The sequence below is a fragment of the Ammodytes marinus genome (assembly GCF_949987685.1).
Source record: "Ammodytes marinus genome assembly, chromosome: 7".
Taxonomy (NCBI): Eukaryota; Metazoa; Chordata; class Actinopteri; order Uranoscopiformes; family Ammodytidae; genus Ammodytes; species Ammodytes marinus.
The window spans coordinates 11,666,732-11,677,512 of NC_137211.1; the positions used below are offsets into that span (position 1 = coordinate 11,666,732).

General features: G+C 41.0%; 1 protein-coding gene across 1 annotated transcript; it reads left to right on the forward strand.

Moving 5' to 3' along the window:
* The first annotated feature begins 1,162 nt into the window (after positions 1-1,162).
* Positions 1,163-9,686, forward strand: galnt6 (UDP-N-acetyl-alpha-D-galactosamine:polypeptide N-acetylgalactosaminyltransferase 6 (GalNAc-T6)). Its single transcript, XM_080031819.1, has 11 exons — positions 1,163-1,280; positions 2,622-3,130; positions 3,718-3,890; positions 5,431-5,580; positions 6,337-6,571; positions 6,872-6,989; positions 7,090-7,290; positions 7,485-7,616; positions 7,720-7,821; positions 7,899-8,057; positions 8,753-9,686. The coding sequence occupies exons 2-11, from the start codon at positions 2,649-2,651 to the stop codon at positions 8,864-8,866; spliced, it is 1,866 nt and encodes a 621-aa protein (XP_079887945.1). The 5' UTR covers positions 1,163-1,280; positions 2,622-2,648; the 3' UTR covers positions 8,867-9,686.
* Positions 9,687-10,781: the final 1,095 nt, after the last annotated feature.

Below are 10,781 nucleotides of genomic sequence, written 5' to 3' on the forward strand. Positions count from 1 at the left end.
TGTATAAAATGTTGATACTCTTTCAAATTAGTTTTGCAAAAGTGAACAGGGGACTTATTATTCGCATTACACTGTGTTGAGTGTTATAAATAGGAAAATTAGAACATTGCTATTGTTTTAGAAAATTTCAGTGAACATTACAGACATCAAAATATTCAGTCCCCAAAGATGGAATACAGATCAAGAGTAGGCCTAGTCCCACATTTGTTCTTTCTTCCACACAAAACAAAGTCATCAACATTTTATTTTCACAACACAGCTTTAGCCTGCTTAGAAGTGCTCTCTATTTTGGCTGTTTAACTTAGCTCCCATGTCAATCAGCAGCCTGCAATCAAGATTTCTCCCTACAGTAACCTAAGAGAGCCCTCCTTCTCCTTTTCTGAATACATCAGTCTACTGTTTCAAAAAGGTGATACACGAGTGACTATTTAATTGCTTGCCATTGAATAATTAATTCTCGTTGAGGTAATGGCAATGTTCGCAGTACTCTATGCTGAACATTAATTAAACGACATAAATTCCTGCTAATCCCTGATGAAAGAACACTCATTTTACTATAATAGGACCGTGTTGCAATGTGTTGGACTATATCTTTAATACGCACAAGCAGGCTTCTACTATTTATTTTTAAAACTTTTTTTTTGTATCTCCTAAATAGTTTTACCTTGTGTAGCCTACCTGCATGCATTTATTAAATAATGTACTTTTTACCAAAATATATTTTAATTGTTTTAGTTTCATGTAGGCCTACTAGTGATATTTCAATTCATTTTCCTTTTCATTTAACTTTTATTTATCCTCGAGAGACCAATTGAGGGGTGACCCTCATTTACAATGACGTCGAGTTCAAACAAATTCAAAGGAAAAACAACAATACATAAACAATGTTCAATGCAAATACATCAAATACACAACAACAGGTGAAGAGTAAAACAATTGAAACATTTACACAGTGGTGAAGAGTGGCAGTAATTAAAATGAAATGGGTGAAAGTACAATATAGCTTAATTAAAACAGTGGTGTGCTTCGCGTTAAGGACGCGCGCGGCCAGCAGGGGACTCGCTCGCGCTAATCATTTCAACAAATGGCACCTGTCCGGTTCAGAGGAAAACACCGGGGAGCCACGGAACTACAGTATCCTGGTTCCCTTCAAACTCCTGTGTGTCAACTCCAAGGAGGCGGACACACCGCAACGTGTTCATTTGGCTAAGGTCCACACTTATAAACACGCAACTAATCAACTGGAACAGGTGTAGGCGACCACGGCTCCTCACTTTTGGGTAAGTGGCATTTCGGAGTAGAAGGAAATCCTTTAATCACCTTTCAGAAACGTCTTGGTGTCATTTGTGAGATGGACTGATAGGCTTCATTCATTTGTCAAATGTGTGCTTTCTAGAGCCGCATGAAAGAGAAGAGAGCGACTTCTTGAGTGTGTCTAAAGAGCTTTGAATAAGAGAAACGCTTCCTCTTTCATTTTGCTTCAGCGTCCATCGTTCAGCAGAATGACTTCTGCCAGTCACTGGTCTAACATCTTTTATTGGCCGCAGTTTTTCTACTTTTTAGACTGCTGTCGAGCAATTGCAAATATCGCCTATCTGTTGAATTTGTAAAATTATGTTTCTGACAACAGCACACTCGAAAGTAGTACAAGTTTGGCATGATCATGGTGGGACATAATGGTGTGTTGGCAGTCACTCTATATTCATAAGCTCACATAATATTTACTTAATTTAAGGTTTTTTGGACTTTCTTCCTGTTCCTTTGTCATTACTTTGGTGGTGACACAAAACTGGACAAACAGGACTAACTGGCTCGCCATCATCACAGACAATTTAAAAGTTGACTGTTTGTTTCACTATTTCTGGAACGCAGAAAGAGTGTCCTTGTAAATCAATCAATTATGAAGTAGGTTGGCCTGAGAGTTGACTAAATTAATTATGATCAAGTGAGTGTGAGTCTCTTAACTGAACAGTGATCACCTAAGGAGGAGACACAGATGTCTCGCATAGCGATGATATCCTGTTTCTCATAGCAGGAAACAGCCTCTTATTATTGTGCCCAAGCTTGGTAAGGTTTTGTTCCTGTCATGCTCCACGTAGCAAGCCCTGCTTCCTGTTGCAGATGACAGCTGATCGTTACTGGTGAGGTGTCTCTTTAGAGCAGGTGTCTTAGTACGGCGCCTTGCGTCACTTATTAACCGGGTTGGGAGGTTTCAGTTGAGCCAGCCTTGTAGCAGCAGCCCACCTGCTGCCACGTGGGGTCCTGGAGGACTGTGGCCAGGGCAGGTTAAGGTGTTTACTAAGAGGTGTGGTGTGTTTGTTCACTCTCTCTCTCTCCACCTCCCGGTTCCCTTCCACTCACCCTGTGGGATTGTTTCCTAAAGAGACGGTGAGGGGAGGAGCCAGGTTGGCTAGAATACCTGCTGCTATGACACTTGGCAGAGACGCACAAACAAGTTTAAGGGTTTGGTTGGTTGTATTCCCTTTTATTGTGTTACTACAGGAACAACTCACTGAATGTTTATCGACTATGAGGAGAGGATTTTGAATGATCCTGAGCTGAGCTAAAACCCTCATGTTGATTTTGGAGATTTAATTTAGCTTATTCTGTTTTTTGAACAGCTTTGAGAACATCACCCATCCTGAGACATGCGGCTGTTCCTACGCAGGCGTATGTCCCCCCTGAAACTGGCGCTTCTTGGCGGGACCTTCTTCCTGGTGGTCTTAGTGCTTCTCCAGAGTAACGTTGGCTCTTCGCCTGATGATGACCCCTGGTTTAAGGACCTGGTGGACAAGAGGGACAAGGTGATGGTCATTGTCCGAGACGCTGTCAACAACATCGGCTTTCAGATCGGAGCGCCAGATCAGCAGCCGATACAGCCGCAACCCACCCAGGACGTCAAGTGCCCAGATGGATTTTACACTAAGGCCGAACTAAAACCTCACTTGGAGAGACCACATCAGGATCCCAATAGCTCTGGGGCTGACGGGAAGGCGTTTCAGAAGGACCACATGACTGCAGAGGAGGAGAAGGAGAAGGAGGAGGGTATGACACGCCACTGTTTCAACCAGTTTGCCAGCGACCGCATCTCGCTCAGCCGCAGTCTCGGTGATGACACGAGGCCTCCCGAGTAAGAACAAGTTCTCATAATGGAACAAGATAGTTTTGTTTCATAGCATTTTACCAACAAGCGTGCTGAAATGCACACAACAAGCCTGATAATACCCTTGGTCTCCATAGGCTCATTCTCAGATCTGTAAATTATTTCCAAATTGTATTGTGCGTTCCTGGACAAATGGCTTATCTGAATGTAAAAACATGAAACTGATTTTGGATCATTGCATACACATGTCAGTATCCTTGATCATTCAGACTGGGCTATTATTTCTTTTGTATTAAAAACCTCCACCCAGAGTAAATATTGAACATGTAGATGTTGCTGAACATGCTACAGGCTTTGCAGGCCATGGAATTATTTCCTTTTGCAAAGGGTTAGGGTGAATTGTTTATGTAGCTTTTTGAATGAGCCAATTGTTTATTGCATATTGTGCTATCCAAAGTGTTAGTGAGCGGACTTTGAATATCTGCAAACAATAGTCCGTTATAGTTATTACATAACACAATAGACTGACTGTGACTTTCCTTTCATCCTATATGCCTCTCACTCATGCACACCTCTTTGTCTTTTGTGCTTTGACACGGACACACCTCACTCAGGTGCGTGGAGAGGAAGTTTCGTCGCTGTCCGCCTCTGCCTACCACCAGTGTTATTATTGTCTTCCACAATGAGGCTTGGTCCACCCTCCTCAGGACGGTCTACAGCGTCTTGCACACGGCTCCTGCTGTTATGCTCAAAGAGATCATCCTGGTAGATGACGCCAGTGTTGCAGGTATGAAGAATACACCCACAGACTTATGACAAAACATACTTCAAGACATGCTGACAGCAAAATGTAAAAGAGCCATGGTTTAAGAGCTGGGAGACGCTAAAGGTGTTTTAGGTTGTTTTACATTAAGAACACAGTTATGTACAGTAGGCTCTCAATCAGGCAGGAAATATGGAACACATTGCCACAAGCCAATGAGTGCTGGGAATATTCAATAAAATCATGTTTCAGTAAATACATGTACGTAAATGAAACATTCCTTCTGCTTCTTTTTTTGAAAATGTTGTTAACTGGGTGTTTAACAAAAAAAATAGACAGTGAGCAGAGCAAAGGATAGAAAATCACCTGGAAGCCCTGGTGGGTTATTTGTAAGACAGGGAACAGCTGTGGAGCACAACAAGGGGAAATGTTTCAGAAAATCATTTATGTCCTAACTTATAAGTGATTTATTGATTTAAAAAAATAACCTTAACAGTTTTCAGGGCAGCGGTCCAGTCACTGAAAGCCCTTAACTGTGATAAGGTGACCTAGAATAAATGTAAGCTTGGGATTTCTAGCAGCTTGCACACACAATAAAAGACAGGTGGGGTTTTACAAATAGCGGAACAGTATCATAAATGACCCTGTGTATTTTTACAATGGGAATGTCCAAAGGCTAGGTAAAATAATACTTTTTTTCAACCTAAATGAATACACAAAATCCATACCCAATGGTTAAATATTTGTTGTGTATTATTTTTTATTTTTTTTAAACTTTCACTATGTAATGCAATCTTTCATTTAGCACCAAATCTGCTGCCATCTAATAATGTAGGTGACGCATCATTTTTAGTTGTCACCAAAGGAACGAGGGGAAAGAGTCATTAAAAATGATGAATTGAGTTTGACACTTCTGAAACAGACAAATGATTTGCCTCCTAATATCTTTGAGTGATAATAAGAACATAAATACATTTATTGTCAAACTTAACTTGAAGTCTGTCAGTTATCTCTGTTCTTATCTAATGTGCCGTTGCGTTCTACTGTTCTCACATGTTTCCCAGTATACCCAAACTTCCTTTGTTGTACGAGGGCAGCAGTTTTCTCTCCTGATGTTAAGATACAGTTGATCGGTTCACTAAGACCGAAACAGTTGTGAGGCGTGCATTGTGGTCATACATGCTCTTAGAAGTGAGGTGTGACCTAGTTTTACCAGCAACGTTTCCACTTCATTGCTATTTCAGCTGGCAGTTATCTCACAGATGTAAATGTGTTCAATGTCTTACTTCGTTTGGCGTGGCGTGCTGGTTATGTAAATAACAGGCTGTAAATAATTGTGTCACTGACCACCTCTGGTTGTTTAAAAGTTTGTCACAACACCGACCAAATACAGCAATGGGTGTGGCTCAAAGTGTGCTCTGTGGAGTCTGTTACCACACCCAACATCAATTATGCATACAGTAACTGCAGTAAAGTAAGCCCTTCAACAACATTTTCAGCTGGAAATATTTTGTTTTCAATCAAGACCAGTCAAATCACTATAATGTTGTCTGTATCATTTCAGAGCACCTCAAGAGCCAACTGGAGGAATTTGTGAGTGAGCTGAAGATTGTCCGTGTAGTAAGGCAGCTGGAGAGAAAGGGCCTCATCACTGCCAGGCTGCTGGGTGCCAGTATCGCTCAAGGCGAAGTGCTAACCTTTCTAGATGCACACTGTGAGAAAACACACACTCGACCACAACGACTACAGCCATACACAAGACACAATGTAAAGTAGCTGTCTGTAGCTCATTGGGAAAATACCACTATCGGGTTCCAGATGAATTAGTTGTTTTTGTGATAATATGTATCAATTACTTGACATCTAACGGTTACTATGTGTTGTCAGCACAGAGCTCTTAAACACAGCATCCTTGAAACAAACATCAGTGTTTTGTTAGAAAATGTACCTCTAATTAGACATTTCCTATTTTGCGGCAAGAACCATTAACTTTGCACCTAATACATTTATTTGAGGAAACAAAATGTTCAAGTTGTAAATGTGATTGGAACATGGTTAATTGTGCAGAACCACATCTATTTTAAATACATTGTTGTTCACTCAGTCTTCAGCCGCCTGCCATCAGCATCAGAAACTGTCGATGATTATGTCCAATTAGGCTTTTTGCGTAGTTACTTTTTAACCTTTCTTTATCTGTTAGTTTAGATAATCAGATCAAGTTATATCCGCTTCAACCGTTCTGTCCACTTGAGCACCAATTTAGACATTTGTATTTCACACATCATTAGAGACACTGCAGCAATAAATGTACTAAATTACTGCCACTTATTGTAACGTCATGGAATGTAATATCAGCATGCTTTTCCGCATCATAACCTTGTACACCTGAAACTGATTGGTGGCAGTACATTTTGTGACAGAGGTGAAGTAGTGGATATAAAGTGAACTCTGTCCTTCCTCCCCTGTCTAGGTGAGTGTATAGATGGTTGGCTAGAGCCCCTGTTGGCCCGTATTGTTGAGGAACCCACCGCTGTGGTCAGTCCAGAGATATCCACCATTGACCTGAACACCTTTGCGTTCAGCAAGCCTGTCGCCACCAACCGCGCTTACAACCGAGGTAACTTTGACTGGAGCCTGACTTTCGGCTGGGAGCAGATCCCTGAGGATGCGAGGGCGCTGCGCAAAGATGAAACCTACCCTGTAAAGTAAGAAATATCGTGTTGGTGTGGCGCTTGTGGTGGTAAAAGTGACCCTCCCCCCTCCCCCCACTAGGCTCAGTCCTAGCTGTAGAACCAGTTAGAACTGTATCGATTCTCTGCATGTCATTCCCCTTTCTGCCCCATCTCATCTCTGTCTCTCTGAACCATAAATGAAGCATTAAAAATGCCAAAAATATCTTTAAAAATTTAACAAAATTAAAAAACAAATCTTGTTGGTTAGAACTTAGAACACCCTGAATCTGCAATCTGTTTGAATCTTTTTCTATCTGCTTATGAAAATTTCAGAACGCCAACTTTTGCCGGAGGTCTCTTCTCAATCTCGCAGAAGTACTTTGAACACATTGGAACATACGATGACAAAATGGAGATCTGGGGAGGTGAAAATGTGGAGATGTCTTTCAGGGTAAGTCTCTGTATCTATACTCCTCAAGGTTCTACGTATGAATTTATAAATCTTAATCAAGATAGTCTGAATTTCTACCCGTGTCAAATGTGATTCACAGGTGTGGCAGTGTGGGGGTCAGCTAGAGATTATCCCTTGTTCTGTAGTGGGCCATGTCTTCCGCACCAAGAGCCCCCACACCTTCCCCAAGGGCACAGAGGTCATCACTCGCAACCAGGTGCGCCTTGCTGAGGTCTGGATGGACGAATACAAGGAGATCTACTATCGCCGCAACAAAAATGCTGCTGTCATGGCCAAAGAGGTCAGTGTGACCTGATGATGGGAAAGAAGTATCTAAACTTAAATGCAGTGGATGAATGACATTTATCAGCCTTCTTCCAGCACATTTTCTACTAGAATTGATACCCCCTGCTGCATCAAATGGATAGAATGGTAATAGTAAATGGTTGTTTTTTATTGCTTCTCAGAGTTTTAAATTCTTCACTGTTATTATAGCATAATTTTGGGGACATCTCTGCTCGTCTGAATCTAAGAGAGAGGCTTCATTGCAAGAACTTTTCCTGGTTCTTAAATACAGTCTACCCAGAGGCCTTCGTTCCAGACTTAACCCCAGTAAAGTTTGGAGCGGTGAGTCACATTTTCCTTTGTCTTTGTGAATATCAACAATGTAACACATGTCGCATAACTGCAGCGGTATCTAATTGTTATTCTGTGTCCGTGTTTGCACCAGATTAGAAACTCGGGATCTCAAACCTGCCTGGATGTTGGAGAGAACAACCAGGGCAGTAAAGCAGTTATCATGTACCAGTGTCACAACATGGGAGGCAACCAGGTACAGTGACGTGAAATTTAAAAATGTAAGACAACTTGGGAAGTTCAGGTCTCTGATTGGATTTTTGTCTCTTGTAGTATTTTGAATACTCGACTCACAGTGAGCTGCGGCATAACATTGGAAAGCAGCTGTGTCTTCATGCCTCATCCCAGCAAGATCCAGTGAAGATTGAGTTATGTCAGCTGAAGGGGAAAGGAACCAGCTTATCACCACAGCAGGAGTGGGTCTTTACAGAGGTAAGGAGCACTTGGGGCCGAACTTTCTGGCAGAGGGTTAGATGAGAAGATTGACTATTTGTTGTTGAATTTTATTTATGAAAATGCATTTGTTTTATGAAATGTATGTGATTTTAAACTTGAATGTCATATTTGTTTATTTTGTCGTTATTCAGTGTTTGAGTGTGCAATAATGGATTTTACATCCTGTACCAGATGTCCATAAATTGAATTTCCTTTCTTTTGCTTTCACCGTGAGTTTGCCAGGCAACTATAGCAGTGATTACAGGAAGTCATCCCACTCTTCCAATACATTTTCTGACACATATTTCACACCCATTCAACCCCAAATATTTTTTTTGTATGCTTTGTTTTTTTAATGGATTCATATAAAGATATAAGTGTTTGTGAGATTTGGAGGTGTTTTTAGGCAGACACCTTAAGACTAAATCAGGCAAGCTATTGTTCCTGCTTCCGTTCTTTATGCTAAGCTAAGGTTACTAGCTACTGGCAGTAGTTTTTTATTCACTGGACATATGTGAGAGTACTATTGATCTCTATATCCAGCTCTGCAAGAAAGCTAATAAGCATGTTAAACAGAATGTAATAATAAGTACATAGTCGGCAAGGAATAGTTCAAATGTTTTTTTATTTTTTTTATTAATATGTATTTATTCTTCTGTATTTATTCACTTTCCTCTTATAAAACCCTACAGGAAAACCTTCTGAAGAATCCCAGTAGTGGTAAATGTTTAATACTGAAAGGAAGTCAGGTTCAGATGGACCACTGTAATGCTGCTGACCAGTTCCAGCACTGGACCATCAGCTGACCTTCACACCTGCCAATCAGGTGACCTCTGGAACTTCATGACCCCTCCCTCACTCTCAGCTCTGAGGAGCCAACTCAACGTTGATCCAGAAGTCATTCATGCTGTGGAGCCTGGGACATTTGGCCGCACTGAGTGCTTGGTTGAAGATGGAGGACAAAAAAAAAGACAGTCGCATCTGTTGTAGACGCTTGGGTTGGCCTTAACCTGTTTTAATTTATTTATGATGGAAACTTTAAAGACATTTTAAGGTGGTTGGGATAATCAGGCAGAGTGTCGACTTTGCATTCATGAATGGCAGCGAACTGCAACAATCTTAATTCAGTGAATTTACACTCCAGTTGGGAAAAACACTATTAAGTGACTTTTTAATTTTGAAATGTGACAATATGCACTAGTCTAACTGAAGAGTGAGACATGCCTGTCTGTTTTTTAAATAAAAGTTTTACTTTTTTGTCATTTAGTTATTATATAGTTTTTTTTATATTTATGTATAGTTTTTTATATATGTATATACATATATTAATACAGTTTACAATATATATTCATTGCAGGTGATTTTGCTGTTAAACTATGTGTTGTAACAATAGCTTTGATATAGTAATCTTTTCATTTTTTTTTATAATTTTTTTGGCATTTTAATGCTTTAATGACAGTCGGAGAGATTGACATGAAATGGGGCAGAGAACGACCATGGTTGGGATTGGAACCAGGTCTGCTGCCGGAGGACTGAGCCTCATGGGGCGGCGCTCCAACCACTACACCAAGAGTGCCCTATTGATATAGAAATCTTATTCGTACTTGAATTTTCTTGTATGTTTTAGCACAGTAAAAGTTGCCATTGATTTACAGAGCGTACGATATCCTGAAATAATGATTAACTAACTCTTTGATGTGGTTACTGATGCTAGATATTAGGTCACTTGGATTTAACAGCTGAATGAAAACACCTTACATCATGACTCATTTTTATAATCCTGTGAGAGCTGCAGTACCAGAGGTTATGTACTGATAAGAACAACTTCAACAAAGCCAGAAGAAACTTTCTCAGTTAAGAGGCACCTGTAAATGTTTGCGCAACATTTTGCCAAGGAGTGGTTCAGGAGCAGGACATTCCGACCAATTGTTTTCAGCCTGGTCTGAATAGACCTGAAATATGAGTTGAAATGAGTCGGCAGGACTTCTTCCAGTTTGCCAAAGCTAATGGAATGGAATGTAATGATTTGATTTGATTTGATTTCAATCAGGGAGGTGTCTCATACTCCCAACCTGGAGGGCACAGGTCATATACATACTAGCTGCATTCCAATAGTAGTTGCACTTCCCCTCGTTCATTTACCCTCAGCCCTTGGTATGACGCATGGTATGACGTGACAGCATACGTTGCACGGAGGGAACTTGGAGAGCGGAGGGAGACTGGGCGGGGGAGGAGCGGAGGATTTAAATGGAACCCACTTGCCCTTGTAGTCGCAATGGACCGTCAGTTACATAGGTAAATCTGAATGCAAATAATACGTAAGGGATAAAGTATAGCGAACGGGTCACTTGCTAGAAATAAAGACCGACAAGCTGAAGCAGGAGCCCGACGCGCAGCGTATGTATGATGCTCAGCTGTTAGCCACAGAGCTACTGTTTTGCTAACACAACTCAAGACTCGCACACTCTACAAATAATAATTCTAATCGGCCAATATATTTAAAAAGAGCTCCATCTAGCTAACAAAGCATTATCCCCCAACATAAATAACACAATTCACGGAGAAAATGACTGCGGAACATTTACATTGCGGGCTGCAGCCTGAAGTTACTGTAGCTATAGGCTAACTGTCAATATGCGTCCAAACGTACTCACGTCTTCTTGCCTGGATTCCTGTCGGACATTAACCATGACTCCTGTGTTCCCTGCTCTCCTGATACAT